General features: G+C 39.4%; 1 protein-coding gene across 1 annotated transcript; it reads right to left on the bottom strand.

Moving 5' to 3' along the window:
- Positions 1-9506: 9506 nt before the first annotated feature.
- NIK3 (NSP-interacting kinase 3) lies at positions 9507-16001 on the bottom strand. The gene is made up of 12 exons (XM_088977019.1): positions 15081-16001; positions 14787-14986; positions 14172-14304; positions 13957-14028; positions 13612-13755; positions 13348-13419; positions 13180-13239; positions 12993-13090; positions 12754-12903; positions 11594-11935; positions 10573-10964; positions 9507-10078 (listed from the first exon to the last, which is right to left on the bottom strand). Exons 2-12 carry the CDS (start codon positions 14890-14892, stop codon positions 9761-9763), a joined length of 1887 nt encoding a protein of 628 aa, XP_088833145.1. The 5' UTR covers positions 14893-14986; positions 15081-16001; the 3' UTR covers positions 9507-9760.
- Positions 16002-22537: the final 6536 nt, after the last annotated feature.

Consider the following 22537-nt stretch of genomic DNA (forward strand, 5'->3'; position numbering starts at 1 on the left):
GTCATTCACTAATTTTAGGTAGATATGGATGGATAGCATATAAGATTGAAAAAAACAACTCAAATAAACCACAGATTTTATATCAATAGCACTAACATAAGTTTTATATTTTTATAAATAAACATATACACATAAGGAATGCATACTTTGACAATTTTATGTCAAGCATAAACCATTGGGACATGCTGAGATGCTTGGTAAACATTGAAAAAATACATTTATATGAATACTGGTAAATGTGGACATGCTGAGATGATCAGAATAGTAATAACATGTGTCAAAATGTTCTTAAAAAAATTCTATATTCTTTTATGACGTTAAGGATTGAAACATTTGACCCAACCTAGTATGAATAAAATCCAATAAAACGTCACTCCAGTTTAAATTTATTGGCATTTAGATGAGGTTTTACATTAATCATCAATGTAATGCCACATCAATAAGCACACTTTTCTATTCTCAACGGTTCACATTCTAAAATGGTTTGGTGTTTCCACACACAGCCTTAAGCATATTATTGCCACTAAATGCTGAAATATCATACAGTAGCATGAATCCATTCATATTGATATTCATATATTCAAAATATACAATTAATCCAAAACAAACCATAAAGATCTATATGGGTCATGGGTCAATTCCTTTTAATCGCATGAAGCGTAAGCATTGGATCCAAGTCATGGGTCAATACATCTGATACAAGTATATTATATCTTTATCCAAATGGATCAATACGACATAATGGTGGACTGGTTCAATATTGTATCATTACTCCTCTATCAATCGGTTGGAATTGACTGAGGTCCATATCAAATTATCAATTGATATGAGCTAACTTTTTTTTTTTTTTGTGCAATTCAGATTTAAAATGCTCATTAGTTACACCATTAATTATGCCACTAATTGTGGTCTTTTTATTTCAAATTTCAACTTAAGCCCATCAATTACTATCATTAATACCATTAATTATAACTTTTCAAATAATTAATTAAAATAAAATATACTTTATCTAACTTTGTGGCTATATCTAATCCAAATAAATAATGTTATGTATGAATGTTCAACTAAAAAATAAAAAGATTGATCATTAAAATCAGTATTTTATAAATGGGTTGGACTATGAAGTTGGAAGGACATAATACTCGAAACACTTCCAATCAATCAATTGGCATCACAAAAGTAGGAACCAATCCCGTGGGTTTTCATCAAAATTCACGGGGAGTTGTGGGTATTATGTCTTTCCAGGATCATAGATCCTTTTGTAAATATAATTATACAAATGAAATGAAAATGATTTATCAAAATTTTAAAAAGGAATAATTATTTTAGTAATTAAAATTTATGAATTTTCATGTGATATGTATCAATTGAAATTCTAGTGGATATATAAATTATTAATTAATATTTTAATTTGCAATAAATAACAACATATTTATTTATAGAAAAAAATATTATTTAGAAAATATTTAACAATCTAAGATTAAGTTAACACATTTTTTGTTAATATGCAAAAGTAAAAATAATGAAATCAGGGGCGGACACAGGAATTTTTTATAAGGGGGGTCAAAACTTATGGATGGGTCATGGAGTGGGGAGGAACCATTAGGTGGAAATTGGGGGGAGGGAAGAAAATTTTCATCCCCGGGGATGGCAATTTTCCCCATTTCCCCCACGGGGACGGGGATGGGGAAATTTTCATCCCCGTTAGCGGGGACGAGCCGCGGGACCCTGATCCCCGCCTCGTGGGATCCCCACTAATATATATGTATGTATATATATATATATATATATATATATATATATATATATATATATATATATATATATATATATATATATATATATATATAACACACATACATCTATATATTAATATTTTTTAAAATATGGTTGAATTGTAAATTTTAATTATTTGATTTTTATATTTTTAAATAAAATAAAAAATAAAAACAAAATGATTAATATTATAAAAAATCACGGGGATGGGAATCCCCGTGGGGACGATGATGGAGATAACCTTGTCCCCGTTAGCGGGGATGAGGATGGGGATTTTCGCAGAGATGGGGACTGGGAGCCTCTCCCTGTCCCCACCCCGCCCCATTGCCATTCCTAACCATAGGGGGGGCCATCGCTCCTCTAGGTCCCCCCTTGACTTCGCCCCTAAATAAAATGGAAAATAATCGATTTAGTAATCAAGATATAATAGTTGCATACGATTTATGTCTTGGATATTCTACATTCTCCTGAATCTAATATATTTTTTAGATTAACTATATATTTATGTAATTATTAATTAATAATTTAACTTAAATAAATATTAGCATATTAATGGTCATGCACTAATTCAAAAAACTCAAAAGCATGTGTATTGGGCTATTGATTACTGCATTCATTAACAATAAAGTTGTGTAGTGTATTGATATTAATTTATTTCTTGATATAAACTATTAAAGTACGCATTTATTATATATTTATACGGTATTTTATAGTTATTTGGAACTGCTATTAATATATCGATGTATGTCCATTAATATGATTATATATCCAAACTTACTGCTATAGGCTACCCATATTTTGTACCTTGGGCTTAGTTTGAAAAGAGTATAAATACAAATATATACAGTATAAATACATACAAAATACAACGTTTTACACTATATATTTGCATTTGTACTCCTTTCAAACTAGGTTTGAATTGCAAATTTGCACCTGAATTGGCAAGGGTGATGTTTAAATATTATGAGATTCAAAGTCTGAATTTGTTACACTTATCCTGTACGTCCGTCTAAAGAAATAATATTATTTTTTCACAAATAGACACAGTGCATTCTAATCCACTTAATCAGATGAGATTGAAATTCAATTCAGGCAAGAGGAGTCAGATGACGGACATTGCCTTAGGGGTGTCACTGTGTCAGTGCAACGGTTGGCCAGAACGGTTCCGATTGCAGGTTGGTTTTTAAAACCTTTGGTCCAAAGTATTTATTGGATTGGATTTGACTTGGTCCATCCATAATGGATTTATGTTGAATTGGGTTGGATTGAACCAATATCCTATCTTTGCTCAAAGATAAGAATATTGGTGTCAATCGACCAGGTTTTGGATTAGAACCAATTTAAATTAGGGTAAATTTCTTAAACTACCTTTATGGTGTAGTTAATTGACTAACTAGATGTGCAAACCAGGCCTGGTCACCTGTGGCCCGGCACGAAAATAGATTGACCCATCACAGCACGACACGTCACCCCATGGGCCATGCCAAGCCCGGCACGATGGTCTATGTCGTTTTGGGTCAGGGGTTCATAGTCCACGGGCCGGCATGGCACGACACGACTGTTTGTGTCATGTTGCTTACAACCCAGCCCGCGGCACAGCCCGTAGCGGGCCACGCTCAGCCCGTCCAAAAACTAGTCGTTGCCCCTTTCCCCAACGACTAGTTTCAGCTTTTGGGGGGGGGGGAGGTTTCACATAAATACCCCCCCCCCTAACAGCTATATAGCTGGTATTTATGTATTTTGCTTATAAAGTATAGAGAAAATGACATAAATGCTTCCCCAACAACTATATAACAACTAGTTTAATGAGGCTTTTTGAGTAAACTTATAAATAACTTTACAATAACCAAAAAACCCTTCATAACAACTAAAAAATAGCTAATTTTTAAGGTATTTTGGGCAATTGAATTATGTTCAATTCCTATAAAAAGCCCTATCCCCTACCAATCTCATCACACTAATTCAACAATTGTCTTAATCTCTTCTCTCTCTCATATACTCATACATTCTCAATTCTCTACAATCTGAGTAATTCTGATTGATTGATTGTCGAATTCTCTAATTCTCAATTCTCAATTTTATTGAAGTTTCAACAAAAATAAGGCTTGCTCAACTAGCTCAAGTATCTCAATTTGGGAGGCTTGGATGTTAAAAAGCTTTAACCGTTGAAATCAATTTGGGATTCTAAACCAACAATTCGAGTAAGTCCAGTTAAATTAATTTTTATCTTTGTAGAACTAAAAAAAATGGACAGCTCTTCCCAAAACGGATTCCCCAGCATGTTCATTGTTGACGATATTCAATCGCATCATTATAATGTTAGCATTAATGCTATTGATATTGATGGAAGTGCAATTTTCACCCCTGGTACAGATACTAAGGAAAAGAAAAAGAGGGCCTCTAAGTTGAGTAGCCTAGTTTGAAAAATTTTTAAAGTAGAAGATATTGAGGGAAGGGAAAAAGAGTAGTTTGCCAAAAATGTAGAAAAGACTTTAAATATTGTAGCAAGGGTGGTACGGGTCATTTGAGCAGACATTTGCTCACACATGAGAAGAAAGAAGAAGATGAGGGATAAGGGAGAGAAACAAAACAAACACAAATTGGGAGAGGGAATTTTGGTACATTTAAATATTCACAAGAAAAAATGAGACAAGAATTAGCAAAGTATATTGTACATGCAGAATAACCATTTATATTAGCTGAAGATACTATGTTTGAAAAAGGATTACGTAGTTCTATAAATCCACAATATAAAAAAGCTTTTAGGAATACTATTAGATTGGATGCTTTAAATTTTTTTTATTAATATAAACAAAATTTAATTTATTTGTTATCAATTATTAATTCTAAAGTTGCAATTATTTCTGATGTTTGGACATCTAAGTTTAACATAAGTTATATTTGTGTTGCCAACCATTTTATTTATGAAAATTGGCTTTTAAATAAAAGAATTTTAAGTTTTACTAGACTTGAATGACCACATATTGGCCCAACTATTGCTGCAAGCATTTTAAATACTTTACATGCTTATGGAGTTTTGATAATGTCAACAATAATGATTCTATAATAAATATTTTAAAATCTCAATTAAAATCATGTTTAAATGGTAATTATTTCATATCAGATGTGCATGTCACATCTTAAATTTATGTATTCAAGATGCCTTGAATACTATTTCTACTCATATTTCTAAAATTAGAAATTGTATTATATATATTAAAAGTTTAGGGGCAAGAAAAAATAATTTAAATATTTATGTCAAAATAATGGTTTAAAATATAAACATTTTATGTTAGATGTAAAACATAGGTGAAATTCTACCTATGCTATGCTAGAAAGTTGTATTTCTCATAAACAAATTCTTACTGGTTTTTATAATGCAAAAATGTCTAATGATATTATATTTGAGGAAGACTGGGAAATGGTAGTTTGTATATGAGATTTTTTAAAATATTTTTTATGATGCAACTAATGAATTATCAGGTATTTATTATCCAACTAGTTGTAATTTACCTTATCAATTAATGGTAATTAGTGATTGTTTTGCAAAATATAGAAATAATCCTCAATTTAAATGTATTGTTGAAATAATGGAAAATAAATTTAAAAATATTGGGAAAGATGGTTTAGATATTTTACTTGAAACATATTGTGAAAATATGAATATTGAAATTGGAAATAAAAAAGAAGAAATTAATAATTTGTTATTTGAAATGTACAGTTTATATGAACCTGAAACAGTAGGAAATATTCCTACAACTTGTACACCATCTTCTATTTTTGACCTTGAGCCCAATAGTAGAAGAGAAAAACTTTTTTATTTAATAAGTAGAAGGTAGAAATATGCTACTTCTAAAACAAGTTCATTTAATGAAAATAATTTTTATTTACAAGCAAGTTTTTCTAATTTAAGTGAGGGAACAAATAATTTTGATATTTTAGCCTGGTGGAGTGAATATTCAAAAAATTATCCAGTTTTCGCCACCATGGCACATGATCTACTAACCCCTCCGGTGTCTATAATTTCATCAAAGTCTTGTTTTAGTGCAAAGACTAAGATATTGGACGACATGAGAAACTGCATGAACGATGAAGTATAGAGATGTGCATCTACTTTAAGGATTGGCTAGATGTAGAAGATACATTACAAGACAAAGAAGTGCATGATACTACTGGATATTTTACCTGAAGTAGATGATGAAAGTCATGATTCATGAAGTTGACTATTGGTATAGAATTTTTTTTTTCAAAGTATTGTAAAATTTTTTAAGTTTATTTAATTTATTTGCTACTTTTTATTTTTTTTAACAATGTAATTTTGTATTTTCAATTTATAACTATATTGTATTTTTTATATTTTATTAATTTATTCCTTTTTCATATTTCATTCATCCAAGTATCCAATGATCCAATCATTGTATTTGTAATTTGTATCATTCAAATTTAAATGAAATAAAAATCATATTTTTCTTCCAATTTGTTATTCCATCATTCTTATTTGGTTAAGTTTTTTTTTTATTTATGTGTTAGATAACTTAGATTTCACATTTCTCATTTCTTAATTTTTCAAATAGTTCCCAAAGTTCAAAGGAAAGTTGGATATTTTAGTTTTACATGTTTACTTAGAAAAGAAATCAAAGTTTCCAAAAAAAAAATTAAAAAAATTCAAAAAAATCAATCTAGCCCAGTTCGGCCCAGGCTCAAGGCTCGCCCTGTGGCCCAACCCGGCATGGCCTGCAATCCAACCCAACCCAAGCCCGCGGCATAGCACGGGCCTAGGCCGTGGGCCGTGCCAAGCCATCCCCCAAAATTTTCACTGGGGAGGGAGACATGGCCCATGACGGCTCACGGCCCGCACTTTGTGCGGACCCGCACAACACGATGCGCTTTACACCTCTATGACTAACTCTACCCTTATGTTTACATATTGTCTTAAGATACCCCTAAATTTTCTAACAAAGAAATCCATCACTGTTGGGGAGCTTATGAGGGGTCCAAATGAGGGTTTCGGAGCAGATGGACGCCAAAATTAGGAAGGCTTTGTTGAGAACTGTTGTTGGGCAAGGAAGCTCTAGTTTCCTATTTTTGGGTTTTATCTTTTTACTTTTGTAGATATGAGATTTGCCATAGAAAGGATTTCCTTAAATTCCTATACGCAGAATGGAACGATGCTAGGTTGATTTAATCTTCTTTATGCAGCAGCTTCATTTAAAAACCACCATGCTTTACAAATTGTAGAGCGTAAGGTAGGTCTTGGGAGCAGTTGGGTGTTTGAAGCGGAACGGGATCTGCTCCTCACACTTGGGCGCCTCACATGCACATCCACCGTACATTGGGAACATTTCCTATACAAATTGTAGAGCGTAAGGTAGGTCTTGGGAGCAGTTGGGTGTTTGAAGCGGAACGGGATCTGCTCCTCACACTTGGGCGCCTCACATGCACATCCACCGTACATTGGGAACATTTCCTATCAGAATATTCTATTGTTAAAATCGATGGAATAAATTAACAAAAGCACCCTTCAAACTGATCCGGCAGACCTTTGTAAAGAATGTGATGGAGGGTGAATTGACCCGACCTCCTAAGCAAGCGACACGTGGACATGACTCAGCATAAGCAACAGCTCAGCATGACAGCCTGGTTACAACCTGGTGTAACGACCTCGCTGAAACCCTTGCAGGTCAGCTCGCTACATAAACACCTCGCTACAAAACGAGCTCGAGCTCACTAGTGTGCTAGATGAGGAACACTCCAAGCTATTTCAGCTCGCGAGCTTGGACAATTAGCTCGCTCCAGCCCTTTAGTAAGGCCGCCTCGAAGGCCTCGGGCGAAATCACCTCGGGACGCCCCAGCAGCTCGCTATTAAGCGATGCGGCGTCCTCAGGAAGCTTCTTATCTGACAAGACCGTACCCGTCAAACTGCACCCACGTCTCCTGACTGACGGTGCAGTACCTGTCAGCCCAGCGGGCTGCGCCCACGTCTCTCGACAGGTAGCAACATGTCTGTTCTTCCTGGGTCACATCTCTCATCCGATTAGGCCAGTACCTTGCAACGGTTACCTGCACAGCCCTGGCGAATAACGGCTACGATAAAGGGCCAGTGGCGGTTACGCCCGATTTGACAAAACAACCAGTATTTAAGGACCCTGATTTCCAAGGGGCAAAGGTAATTGAACTGATCTAGCGTTATCTGCACTCTCAGCTCTCTTTGCATTTCCTACAGCTCTTAGAGTTCTAACTTAAGCATCGGAGTATTCCCACCGGGTGAGCTCCCCGGGAATCCTTCACCTTCCTCTTCTCATGTACCATCCGTCGCTACCTAGGAGCCAGGCGTCCGCCAGCTAGGAGTGCCCGGATCGCACTGCATCAGAATGCATTGCTGTAATGCCGGTAATGGCATCTAGTGAATAAGAAACAGGGCATTGGCTGGAGAGTGGGTTTACTCGGAACTGATCAATCAGTTTCTCCAAAGAGCAAGTAGCCATCGAATGACGAGGAAACCATCCATGTTGGTCCAAGAGACAGTGACAGAACAGTTGATTGCAACAGTGGTGGTGCTCAATAATGGAGACTAGGTTTTGGGAGCAACTAGGCGTTTGAAGGACTTGGGCAAAGATCCCTCACCGGTGAGGGAGATGGAGATGTAGATGGAGTGGACTTAGACGAAAGGGTATTTGAAGACTTTTTGGAAAATATATCAATTACGTGATGTCACATGTGATGGAACATGACAAAAAGTTAATGGTAAGGGAGAGTGTCAATTAACTAAACCATAAGGATAGTTTAAGAAATTTACTCTTTAAGTTAAAACCAATTTGAATAGATTGGACAGTCCAGACCATGGTTTTTTAACCGCTGTTGACTCGGACGGTCGGACCGTTTGGCCCGAAAACCATTCAGGCAATCGGTTTTGTTTTACCCCAAACCCAATCCTTAGCCAAAAACTATTGAATCGGTCAACAACTTATTGACCCAAACGATCGAACCGCTGACCTATTCAACGGTTTTGGATGTTTTTATTTTTAATTTTTTTGTCAGAACGAGCCATCCATCAGACGGTCAAATCGCCGACCCAAAAATCAGTGGCCAAAATGGTTCCATTTCCAAGTCGTTCTTTTCATCGGATTAGATTGAATCTCGCCAATTTGTAATGGACTCATATTGGACCAAATCCGAATGTCATGGCCTCATGGGCTCATGGATCAATATTTTCAGGGCCTCAACAACACTAGCGTCCAAAGAAGAAAACCCACAATCTAGACGAGACATGAAAATGATTCTTGGATCCAGATGATAATCAAGATGGGACCCATGGAATCGTGGGTGATCCAAATACGGGACAGATTGACAACTTATCGGGGCCAAGACCCAACCCACTGCCGTTTCCTTCGTTTGGTCTATTCCGTGAAATAGTCTTTACAGAGAGGTCTGTGACCCGCAAAAGGACATTCCTGAGCCGTCCTTTTTCTCTCCCCGCCCTTATTTTAACAGAGAAAAACAAAGAGGGACACCTCATCCATGGCTGTCCAATGTCCAGTGTCGAGGCCCATCCATGCTTGCCACGAAGCTCCAATCAATATTCATGGCAAAGTAGTCTTCCTGTACTTTCCACCCTTTTCAACAAACTTTGGCAGACATCAAGCAGTGTGCTTTGTTTAAATTTTTTCAAATCGTCATAGACAAACCCATGAAACCGTGCGGTAGTGGCAATGGCTAGAGAGAGAGAGAGAGAGATCAAACCAGTAATTAAGAGTTACTTCACAATATGCAACAGCAAAATTTTCTAGCAAAAAGCTCAACCAGCCCAACCCAGTTTTCTGAGAAGAGGACGGGATGGATGCTAGTACAAAAGATGGAGTATTCCTTTTTGTACAGATGAATACAAGCACTCTCAACAGCTATGAACACCAATCATATATTTGCATTTGAATAACTCTTCAATTTGTGATACACAACGGATGCGTTCATAACAAATTGACACGTGTCACCTCGGACCAGAGAGCTCCATTGCTTCTACAACAAGTGAGGATTCCTCTATGAAGTCTGAGTATCTCTGAGGCATGGTTTCAGACGACCGGAATCTCGGTGTCTCAACCTTCTGCGAGGCTTCCCACTTCTCTGCTAGGCCATCGCCTTCCAACATCCTTAACACTTCACACATTTTTGGACGCTGCGAAGGATGGAACTGCGTACACAAAAGAGCCACCTGAACCATCTCCTCTAACTCAACTCTATCAAATTTGTTATTCAGACACTTATCTACCATTTGATTGAGCTTTCCCTCTTGATGAAGCTTCTTCACCTGTGGAACATATAGACAACACTGTTTGAGAGGGCATTAATGAAGACAAAGCAATAGCCTATATGCTCAGGTCTTTTGATGCGTTTGGAAAGTTTTGAAAAATCCTCAAATTCACACATCTTCAAAGTCCAAGTCTCCAACATTAAGGAACTCTAATTAGTCCACTTGGGGCTGCTCTGCAGCATCTAAATTTACTCAGATTGTTCAACCTGAGGCACATTTTTTGAAAAGTTTAGATGCTAGGACCATAATCCTCAGAATCCCTGAGTCACTAATGAAAGGTTGCACATTCTAGGGACGTGAGATCAGCCATTCATTAGAATCCAGCTTTAAGACCCCAAAAATATTTTGGCTCAAAAAAATGCAGTACAATAATGTATAGGATAATTTTCCATGGCGATGAGGCAGCCAACAAGATAGGATTCATATATATATATATATATATATATATATAGAGAGAGAGAGAGAGAGAGAGAGAGAGAGAGAGAGAGTACCCAATCAAGCATTACTCCTTTCTGGTTTGCCACCCGTCCAAAATCCAAAGCCTTCTGACCTGTAATAAGCTCAAGGAGCAAGATGCCAAAACCAAATACATCTGTTTTTTCCGATGACTGGCCTGTTGACAAGTACTCAGGAGCTATGTGACCAACAGTGCCACGGACAGCTGTGGTAACATGAGAATCCCGGTGATCCAAGAGCTTTGCCAACCCAAAATCTCCAACAACGGCTTCAAAGTCTTCATCAAGCAGAATGTTAGCTGCCTTCACATCACGGTGAATAATTTTTGGGTCACACTGTTCATGCAAATACAGTAGCCCCCTTGCAGTCCCTAGTGCTATTCTCTTTCGTCTTGACCAGTCCAAAGCTGGCTTTCCATGGATGTGATCTGGGATGGAAAAAGAACATACATTACATACAATCAAAGAGTATTTAAATAATTTGTTAAAAGTACAGAAAAGGCTCGTTAGTAAGGATTACTGAAAATAGAAGGTTGAGAAACTGAATATTCACTCTGGCAATAAAGATATTGAAATGATGCAATCAGAAATCAGCCACTGTTTAGCTACCAAAATTTTGCATTGCTACTTAGTTACCATGGTAAATCACAAGTTTAGTAAACAATAAAATAATTACATGTATTTATAGAAAATAAGGAAATTGTCAGAAAGACGTATGAAGTATATACTTCTTTTAAGAATGCAGTTGAGTTTGGACCTTTCCTTTCCTTTTTTTTTGGGTTAATGAGTTGGGACCTTTTCTTAAATGCAGAGACTGTTTTTTTATCCAAGGAGGTGTGTATAACACACTCAAACCAAAAGTTGTCAAAAAGCCAAATTTTACCACCATAAAAAACACAAAAACAGTTGGTCCCATCTGAGTAGGAGGACAAACTTGATAAATAGCAAATAACCAATGTCATTTGATGTTGCAGATCTTGTAGCCATTTGAAGGTTCAAGCATAAGACTGAGGAAGACACTAAGTAATGCAAACTCCAAGATGCCAAATTTGCTCACCTCTTAATCGAGAAGCAACACTTCCATTTGGCATATAAGGATAGACGAGAAGCCTTTCATTCTGTGTCATACAGAACCCACAAAGTCGAAGGAGATTCCGATGGACAGCCAGGCTTATCATCTCAACTTCTGTCTGGAATTGGACTTCACCACCAGCTGTATTGTAGTCTTTCAATCTTTTGACAGCCACAAGAGTCCCATCTTGCAAGCAACCCTTGTAAACAATTCCAGAGCCACCCCTTCCTAGAATGTTCTTTGAGTTAAAATGGTCAGTTGCTGATCGGAGTTCCTTAAACGAGTACCTCTTCAAGTGGCCCAAACAAACCTCTGGATCATATTGATCTGCCATGAAACATTTTATCTGAGAAATGCAGGCACAATGTGCACAGATATACACAGAGAAAAGTAAGTTCTTATGATAAATAAAGTGTTATCAGCATGGTTGAAGAGTTGGCCATTGAATAAATAAATAAATAAAATCTTATATGAGAAGACATCAAATACTAAGCCATGCACACTTTATGTATCAAGTAGCCATCAAATAGGTACAGGACAAGATCCCCTGGATCAAAATCAGCATCCTATCCACCACTCATTTAAAAGACCTAAAAAACCACAACAAAGGTTTTGAAATTGCCCCATGATATGTTGCTTCATTCTTGATCACTATATATTTCTGGCCTACAAGATGTTTATGTGAAATCTACAATTTTATATATCTATCAAAAAAAATCTAAAATTTTATATCCCTGTGTTGGTACTTCCATGCACAACTCCTGTATTGTCATGTGGCACATCAAGGATCAGCTTCCTTAATGGACTCCACACCACTTTCTTAATGACTTTATCTTTTAATTGGTCAACCACCCAATGGTGCAAATATAGCTAAAATGCAAACCAATCAGAAGAACCCCAATTTCCAAATTTATGGTCCAAACTATAGTTTAAAAAACTCAGCCAATGATTAAAACAAGGGTTCATGGATCAGTCAGAGCATGTCTAGGGATATGACCCTATCAGCAATGTAACTCACCAACTGAAATACTAGAATCCACTAAGAAAGATTAACTAGCTTCAATACCTTCTATTTATCGTATCTACATGCACTGATACAAGAAATCATCCTGGAAATAGTATCCTGAATAGGAAGAGGTACTAACCATTAACATCAAAGAAAATCTGCTGGTTGTGTCTGTGCCGCCACCAGAGAAGCAACCCAACAGCAATGATGATAAGAGAAACTGACCCAGTGCTTGCCCCAAATGCAATAGCCACATGGTGGCTTTTTGCTCCTCCAGGTTCTGATTGAGCTGGGAAACCCAACATGCCTATAGCTTAGATACTCATCCTATTCAAGTGATCAAAGTAATCTTAACTAGTTGATTAGGTACATATATACCTCTTAGAGCATCTGGTGGAAATGAAAGTGGCTCTGGTGACACAGCAGAACAGTTGTTTTCAGCGTTTGGTCCACAAATTAAAGGGTTCCCAATAATTCTAAAGAAGGATATAAATTGATAACGTTAAAAATCAAACATAACTCCAAAAGTGGAAAAATCAAAAGAATGAGAAAAAGAAAATCATACTTGAAAGTTCTGGCGGATATTTTTGGCAAGGAACCACTTAGATTGTTATAGGAAAGGTCCCTACAGTCAGAGTTCACTTAAACCAGTAAATTTACAGGTTTATGAATAAATATAAAAACAATTAATTGTCAACTTAGAGAAAACACAAGTGAGAGGATATAGACATACACGAGGGTGAGACCTTCCACATTGGACAGAGACTCAGGGCAGGATCCAGAAAGACTGTTATTATTTAACCGCCTGACTTGTTTAAAAGACCAGAAAACACAAGTGATCATTAGCTTGTCTCTAAGAAAAATAATTAGCAAGAAGGAAAAAAAAGATAGCTTTAATCTAAAGAGTTAAGAAAATAAGTCAAACATAAAACAGTTTCACTGATTAGAATTCAGAAAATGGAAATAAGATTAAAGACGGACTGTCCTCCAAACTTACAGATAATTAAGGTTCTTAAGGTTCCCCAAAGAACTTGGTATTACACCACTGAACTTATTGTTTGAGAGATCAAGTGTTTGTAGCTTCTCCAGCTTTCCTATATCAGCAGGAATGGGGCCAGATATGGCATTGTTCTGCAGCAACCTGCATAAAATGTTCAAAATTCTTTCATAGAATAAGTGTGAGGCTCGGTAAAGATGTTCTCCTAAATATGTGGAATATACCAAATGCCACCACCCCACCATCATCTTTACCAACCAATAACCAATAAACCACCCAACTATCCTATCATATATATATATATATATATATATATATATATAGAAGAAGGCAGCTTCAACTTACACAGTTTGCAGGTTACTAAGATTTCCAATTCCTGGAGATAAGGTCCCGGACAAGCTTTGACTAGGTAGTCCTCTGATTGAAAAATTAAAAGACGTTGAAACGAATGAGTTACGAACCAAAAAAGGGGTTAATGTCAATGGTTATCATTTCTAGTTAATACTCAGAGGTTACATATTTAAACCATGTAAGAAATAAAAGGGCTAAAAGAATCTTACAGAGCGGACACATAGCCATCAGCAGAGCAGGTAACCATCCTCCAACTACAAGGATCTACCGAGTTAATATCCCAGTTCTCCAATACGTTGTATGGGTCATTTAGATCATTTTTAATGGCCATCAAGGCTACAACTGCATTTGGATCAAAAGAAGAAAAAGGTAAGAGCAGATTAGGATGATTCATTGTTCCTTCAATTTTCTTTTACTATATCTATTTTTATACCCCCTGATCAAAGGACGAGTAATAGAAAGCTTCACCGGTATTAAAGCAGGTAATAAAGTATGGTGGATGTTTCTGGGTAAAACATTCACAAGACTCTAAAACTGCTAAAATGTAGTCATTTCCAGAATCCGGATAGGTTTGCTTGTCAATGGGCTACCAGAAAGAATGGTAAATCAGAGATATTTACAAGAAGGCAAATAATATTAAGAAATGAAACGCAAAGAAGTCTTTTTAGTTTTCACCGAATAAATCCGGTTGGCTCCTGTTACTCCATTTCTTTAATCGATTATTATTTTTAGTAGCTATTTTCTTCACTAGCAGAGAAGAACAATTTACTAGAGGGATTAAAAAATAAAAAACAAAAAACAAAAGAAGGCCAAGATCTACAGACCTTCATAGTTTACACCAGACGGAGAAAGAGTAGCAGCGGACCCCTCCATCCATGCCAGGACTAGGAGTACTAAACCAACTCCCCAGAAAACTAAATTCCTTTCCATGCTCTGTTTTCAGCGCTGAGATACACTTACACTCTTCTCACAACCAGAACTGACATGGAAAAACCACCAAAACCAAGTAAAGAAGCCAAGTCACCTGAAATTAGATCCATAGAACAACCATAACATCAGCACAAAGCGAACAAGCACCATGAAAGAGATCTCAATCCGAACGCAGAAGCAAAACCCACATTTCTATAAAAGGAAAATATCCTCTTCGCCTTTTTTTCTTCAAACGTGTTCTGTCACCATCCTATCACGGTCGACAGCCCTGTGCCAGAACCTCCGTTACTCGCATAAGAATTCATAACCGGGACGAAATTCACTCCCAAAACCACCATTTCAGTAGGGAGCAGACGAAAAGAAAATTAACTTTCCCAAAGAAACTCTGCCAGAAACAGCTCCAGATCAGAGTCGAGATGCCAAAAGCACAGTCCCAAGAAATTCCGAGCTCAGATACAAAGAAACGAGTAAGAAACATTGATTGCAATCAAACTCCTCAGTCTCAGCACCATTTCGACAGAAACAAAGGAGAAAAGAAAGAGAATTTTTTAGAGAGAAGGAAGGTAGCAACGAAGCAAGCAAAGCGCCCATCATCTGTGAAATTCTGAAATCCTAGAGATTGGAGAATGCTGGGTGTGATTTCTATCCATTTTAACCGATCCCCACGTATTCCTTGTGAGTATATTGTTGGTTTTAATCCCTGCCCTGTTCATCTTCTGCGATTCTCCCATATCCTCTTCTCTCATCCCATCAGAGAAAAGCGAAAAACGCACACTACCAAACACGGAAAAGCCAATACAAAAGGCCAAAATCGACACAGACACAGATGCGGTACAAGCGAAAAAATTAAAAAGAAAGAGATAAAAATCTCTCAATTTTTAATTTCAAAATTAATAAAAAATAGAATGCGGGATTCCTTATTTCCTTTAAATTTTCTTCCTTTTTAGTTTCTGATTTTCGTTAATCTTTTCTAAAATCTTGCCAGAGAGTGATTGGACTGAAAGACAGAGAGAAAGGAAGTTTGTCCAAAAAACAGAGAGAGAGAGAGAGAAAAGGAGGCAGGTAATTTCTTCGACAGGTCACGTGCTTGGGTTGTCTCAGCTTTTGTTGGCTTTTGGTCCTCGGAAAATTATTATTTAAAAACTCATATCCTCACTTTAACATGCGCCGGATGTTAAAGAGAGAGACCGAGGCTGAGGCCACATACATGGCAGGCACATGCCTCTCCTGCTGTCTGTAATTTCAGTTATAAGATAATAAATATATATATTATATACATCTAAATTCTAAAGTGGTTGATCTGATTCTGATCGATCCCCGGATGCCACTCATTACTCTAATTTGCCTCTGATTTATGATTATTGGATATAATTCTGTCTCTGTTTCAGGCTTACAGCAGCTTTTTTTTTTTTATGGGCTTAGTTCTAAAATGCGCCGATAGCGAGCAATAGTGCAGTATAGCTGATTACGTTTGGATTGCTAACCGTAACCGGCTTCCGCTGGAATAGCCACCCTGGTAAAACATGACCAAAGAATTAGCCACGTGGCATATGGAAATATTTAGCTCAAAGCCTCTTCCCTCCCATTCGACTCCAGATTTTACATGTGACAAACTTCAATAAAAATAATGCCTATATACCACGTGGTCATTTTTTATATGTAAAATATAAAAACCTCCCCTCATGTTCTGACAATTCTAAAAACCTCCACTGAGAATTCATTTCCACAAAAACTTCTTCAATAATAATATTGAAAAAAAATGCAATTACCTTGCTTGTTATTGTCTTTGACCGAAAATGTTGGCCCAGTGCAGTTAGAGTACCGATTATACCCTTATATCTATCACTTCAAATGCAAATTTATTAAAATACTTCAAAATAATATTTCAATTTTAATTAAAAAATTCCATAAGCTAAATTGATAAGAATAAAATAATTTTACTCTATAGAAGTGCTAGGTCTTGTGAAGTTTAAAAGATCAAATTTAACATCTTGAATTATATTGAAAGATTCCAATAATAAGTTATAAGGGTAATTTAGTAATTTTAAAGTCTACACTATTGGGACAAAGATAAAAGATATGTAACTTGCAGGCTTTTGTCAAAAATGAAACTTTTAGAGGAGATATTTTGATTGTCAGAAACTTCAGGTGAGGTTTTTATATTTTACCGTTTTTTTATTCTAACAAGTCACTAGTTTTGCTAGGTAAAGACTACTTCAGCGTCGGGTAGTCGGGTGAGCCAACCATGGCATGTTGTATAAGAATGCTGTCCAACACTTCCCTTTTTCTAGGGTTTGGATCCACTCCCACTACTCTACCAAGGGGTGCAACTTGGGCAATTTTACACTGCCTAGGCTTGGGATGGATTTTAGCCTTTGGGCTGAGCTCAAAAGCTTACGCTTTTCTTTTTTTTTACTGGGTCGACTCTAATTAGGTAGATTGAATCCAACCCGAGGTCAGATTGATTATGTACATACAAATATGTATTTTTATTTTATAAATTATATATATATATATAAATATATATCTATATTAAATTTTAGTTTGAATTTATTGATAAATGTGAATCCAATTCGGAATTAAGACCAACTTAAATGCATCAGATTTTAATTCGGAATGGACCCAAATTAAATAATTTGGGCACGAGTCTCAATTCTTACGGTTGGACTTGGGTTGAACTTAAATTTGATTCAAACCATCAGAATTACACCCCTATCCACTAGTGTCCACATAATCAAACTAAAGGTGAAGGGTGTTTGATTTCGTGATTTTGTGGACCAGTTTCCACATAAATGTAAATGACACATATGCATTTTTTACTTTATCAAACTAAAATTCTATTTTGGTTGTGTGCAATTGTGTCTATTTAAACAATAATAAATAATTATAATATTGGATAAATACCGCCTCATTAATTGACACTTTTACAACACAGTTTTATTGATTACTTTCAAATGCTTAAATCAAGTATAAACACAATTACAAATCAAAACACCGTCTCAGTAATTTATCTGGTTAATTGGAATCAAGACTTGCATCAAACTATGCTGTAACAAGGGTATGGGAGGGGGCGGTTCGATTGATTGGTCAAAGCTCTTCTAAATTATTTTTCATGTCAATCAATCATTCCTTTTAGCAACACTTGGAAGGAGTATAAATACAAATTTGTAGACTATAAACCTTGTATTTTGTATTAAAGGCTCCATTTGGAAAGGATGTTGATGGAGCGTGATCCGGCCGGTCTTAACTGTCTGCGGCCTTGTTTCCGAACGGGGTAGCAGCGAACCTGAAACGGAGGAGATGGGGAAGCTCCGGGGGAAACGCGGTGTAGAGGCTCCGAAGCTCAAGTTAGAATCCTTCAAAAGCAAGGTAATACCAGATAGCGCAAAATTTTTGCATACCTCCGTTGTCGGGGGGCAGGGGCTCTTATAATCACTTCGTGCACTCGTCCCGGGGCCCTTGTCAGGTCAAGTATGATTACCCTTGTGCTTGTCAATTCGGCCGTCGTCCTTTCTGTTGAGACAGAACCGTCACTGCCTAACCGTCATCTAACTGGAGATGGCGATGTCAGTGGCAGTGGCAGGTGGCCGTTTAGGGTGCTGCCGCCAAACGTCAGATCCCAAGTCAGTCAGGCACGGCGCCCTTGGGCACGAACTTCCTTAGTGTCAGGCGTGGTACGACTTGTTTGGTTTTGGTGCCAAGTGAGTGCTGAGCGAGGCAGTCTTGAGCTCGGAGGTATCTATAGGGCAGGTCAGTTCGGCGAAGTGTATCCCGAGCTGTTACAAGGTGGGTCAGTTCGGCGAAGTGTATCCCGAGCCGTTACAAGGTGGGTCAGTTCGGCGAAGTGTATCCCGAGCTGTTACAAGGTGGGTCAGTTCGGCGAAGTGTATCCCGAGATGTTACAAGGGTCAGTTCGGCGAAGTGTATCCCGAGCTGTTACAAGGTGGGTCAGTTCGGCGAAGTGTATCCCGAGTTGTTACAAGGGTCAATTCGGCGAAGTGTATCCCGAGCTGTTACAAGGTGGGTCAGTTCGGGCCCCCGGTAGGGAGCTCAATCCGCTAGTGTCCCCTTGTTCCCGCCTAGGCTTGGCCCTTTTTTCCAAGCTATTGTTTCTGCCACGTGTCACGTAATAGAGAGGTCGGGCCGAATCTTCCTTCATCAATTGCCCCCCACTCCTTGCACCAGAGGTCTTGCCATGGTGCGGGGAGTTTTCGCGAGGTAGCAGGTGGATTTGTCCCGTCCTTCGAACCTTCACTGCACGAGACGCTTTTGCTAGGGTTTTTTCGGTATCCGAGAAGGCTGGAAACGTGCTTACTCAAGAACGTTGGTGGTTGTGACAGCGCGCGTTTTAAATTTCAAACCAATTCGCGCCGCAGGGACGTGACAGCGGGTCATTTCAAAAGCGCGCCACTGCTGTACGTGCGTGGGCGACTGTCAGGGAGACGTGTGGGGCGTCAATTTCGGAAAAAACGTGTGTCGAAGCGACTCGGTTTCAAAAAGACGTGCGCTGACATTTCACTTTTTTTGGAAAGACGTGCGCCAATCACGTCTCGACCTTAAGGGTTGTGCGGTCGGTAAGAACGTGGGCCGTCGGATCATCTTCGGTCTGCACGGTCGATTCTTGGTTACTGTAGCTATAAATAGTGGGGGACCCCGGTTGGTTTGTCACTTCTGCGGTTTGTCTACTGAGTTCGCGTCCAAGTCTTTTCTAGCTCGCGTCAAGGCTGGTTATACAGTCTTCACGGTTCTTTGGCTTGTTCTTCAAACTTTCCGGTGAGTACTTTCTTGAATCTATCTTTTCCCCAATGTCTAGCTTTGATAGCTCAGACGATTCTTCGAGTAGGACCGACGTAGGTTCCACCAACCGAACCGTGTCCCCAGACTGCCTCAGTGATCCTGAGGTGGAGCTTGAGGACTATGAACCAGAGGACCGAGTTGCTTCGGGCAGTTTGGCGTTTACCTCCCGCCGAGGTCGGATGCTAGACAGGTTTGGTCCTTCGACCATGACGCCTGAGGGGCTTCAATCCATACTTCTGTCTTACAATCTTCCTGGGGGGTACACATATTTTATTCCTTCAGGTAGCTTTCCTTGGGAACATGGTCCCGACGAGATCATGATTTTTCGAGAGAAGCTCGCTGCAGGGTTGCGACTTCCTTTCCATCCCCTTCTCGTCGAAGTCATAAACCACTTCGGTGTCACCATTGGCCAGCTTCATCCGAACTCTATTCGGAACCTGGTGGGGATAGTTTCCCTTTTTTGCGAGCAGAACTTCCCCTTGGACTTAGAGATATTCTCCTCTATCTTGATGCTCAAGAGACAGGCGGGTTCTCTTCCTGAGGGGAGACGGGCGTATTACCTTTCTCCTCGCCAAGGTTTTAAGCTTCTGCATGATCTTCCTAATAAGGTCCCGGCTTGGAAGCGGGACTACTTCAGCGTGCGAAGTGCACAAGGATGGCCCTTTCAGACCGGGTGGGGTGAGGCCGCTCCCGATTTAGGCGTAACTCTCGATAAAGAGACGGTGAAGGGCCTCCGGCAATGGGCACGGCAAGGCTTAAAGTGCCACCACTACTTACGGAGGCCAAGCTTACTGCAGTCGGCCTGAGTTCGGGTAGGTTTCTAGCTATGCGGTTCTTGCTTGCTCTGTTCTTTTCATTTTTTTTTTATGTCGAACTCTTTTCTACAGGTGTCATGGACGCAGAGAGAACTCGTGGGGGGCGTTTGTTTCAAGGTATGAAGAGGAGGAAGCGGGTCACCAAGCGAACTCGTACCGAGCTGCCCTTGGATGAGGAGCCCCAAGTTCCAGACCATACGCCGGAGGATCTGCCCAGGGAGCCCGAAGTGACTCCACCGGTGCAAGAAACTGCCGAGGCGCCTTACACTGAGACCACTCATACGGGCGCTCCTGCGTACTCAAGTGCTCCTGCTCACTCCGGGTCTGCTCATACACGGGCTGGGCCCTCAGGCTCGGGAGCTCAAGGGGAGTTTAGGAGCGTGTTGACGCCGAACTACGCTCTTCAGAAGAGTAGGGACGCTACTTTCCCTGAGGAGGTCGCGGCGTGGACCGATTTTCCCTTGAATTAGGTCGCTTGCCGCGCCGTAACACATGCCATGGTGGTAAGTTAGATTCCGTCTTCCTTTTTAATTTTGTTGCTTCTGCTGTCATTTGCTCACTTGTTTCTTTTGTTTGGTGAATTCTTCAATTCATGCCTTGGCGGCCCAAGTGGAGAGGAGCTCGCGACAGGCGCGAGTTGCTGAGGCTGCCGCTCATGCTGCTAAAGAAGCCTTCCGTGCTGCAGAGGAAAATACCTGGGCTGCTGAGGCGGCTGCTTATGCTGCTGAAGAGGCTGCTCGCGTCGCGATGGCCAGGCAGGCGAGGTCTCAGCATGACGCCGAGGCCATGGGGGTAGTTGTCAAGCATATGGCGGACTTGAAGTTGGATTTGCAGCATCAAATCGAATATCTTCAAGAGGACATCAGGGAGAGAACACTGATTTTTTCCCAAGGCATTGAAGATGCCAAGAAGAAGGCAGTTAAAGACTACATTGCCTCTCCGCGTTTTGATTATCTGATGGTGGACTCTTACAGGAGGGGGTTCAAGTTGAGCCGGTGGATGATCCGGAATACGTACCTCGACCTCGATGTAAGTGCCATAACCAGTTCGCGTATAACTTAGGAGATGGCCAATGCTGCCGATAGCGAGCCGGACTCTGAGGGAGAGGCAGGGCCTTCGGGTGTTGTTGAAGTGCCTTCCGATGGCGAAGAAGTGGCTCTGGGCATGTAAATTTTTTTTTCAATGTACTGTTTCTTGCAATGGAATGTCTTTTTCCCCTTGCTCATCTTCCCCGAACTGTTTCTTTGTCTGCCACTGTCCGGGTTATTAAATTTCCGCGGTCTTTTATGCCACGAACTGGTTTTTTGCCGAGCTTATAATATGCTCTTCTTTGTTTGTCTACGCCGAAGTTCCTCTTGGCTTGCCTCGTGGCACCTAGGACCTGATTTCGTCCACTTCGCTTGGTGGTTTATAGGTAGTATCGCCTTAAATTTACAACGTTCCACGCTCGAGATACTCGTTTGCCTTCCAAGGTTTCGAGTTCGTATGCGCCCCTGAGTGCTCTTTTTACTTTATAGGGCCCTTCCCAATTAGGTCCAAGCTTGCCCATGCCGGGTTCGGGCACCATAATCTTATGAAGGACCAGGTCGCCGACTCGGAAGCTTCGTTGCTTTACTCTACTATTGTAGTAGCGAGCTACTTGCTGCTGGTATGCCGCTGTTCGGATGTGCGTGAGGTCCCTTACCTCATCCAGTAGGTCAAGGTTGGTACGTAACTCGTCTTCGTTCGTCCGATCGTCGTATGTTTCTAATCGCAATGTTGGTATTTCAATTTCCGCCGGAATCACTGCTTCAGTGCCGTAGGTGAGGTTGAAAGGGGTTTCTCCCATGGCTGCTTTTCCGGTAGTTCGGTGAGCCCATAAGACACTTGGTAGCTCTTTGATCCATAATCCCTTAGCTCGATCCAGACGTGCTTTCAGTCCGTGCAAGATGGCTCTGTTCATTACTTCCGTCTGACCGTTTGCCTGCGGATGCGCGATTGACGTGAAATTTTGTCGGATCCCCATGTTCTGGCACCATTCTTGGAACTTGATA

Source organism: Nelumbo lutea, chromosome 3 (genome assembly GCF_056320005.1).
Source record: "Nelumbo lutea isolate HS-2025 chromosome 3, American lotus-T2T, whole genome shotgun sequence".
In the NCBI taxonomy this organism is placed as follows: Eukaryota; Viridiplantae; Streptophyta; class Magnoliopsida; order Proteales; family Nelumbonaceae; genus Nelumbo; species Nelumbo lutea.

What these genes read in the sequence shown, in the direction of transcription:
- NIK3 (XM_088977019.1), bottom strand. Translation starts at nt 14,892, where the DNA reads ATGGAAAGGAATTTAGTTTTCTGGGGAGTTGGTTTAGTACTCCTAGTC. An exon ending in CTTAAGAACCTTAATTATCT is followed by an intron (nt 13,420 to 13,611) that starts GTAAGTTTGGAG and finishes TAAACAAGTCAG; the next exon opens with GCGGTTAAATAATAACAGTC. An exon ending in ATATCCGCCAGAACTTTCAA is followed by an intron (nt 13,091 to 13,179) that starts GTATGATTTTCT and finishes ATCCTTCTTTAG; the next exon opens with AATTATTGGGAACCCTTTAA.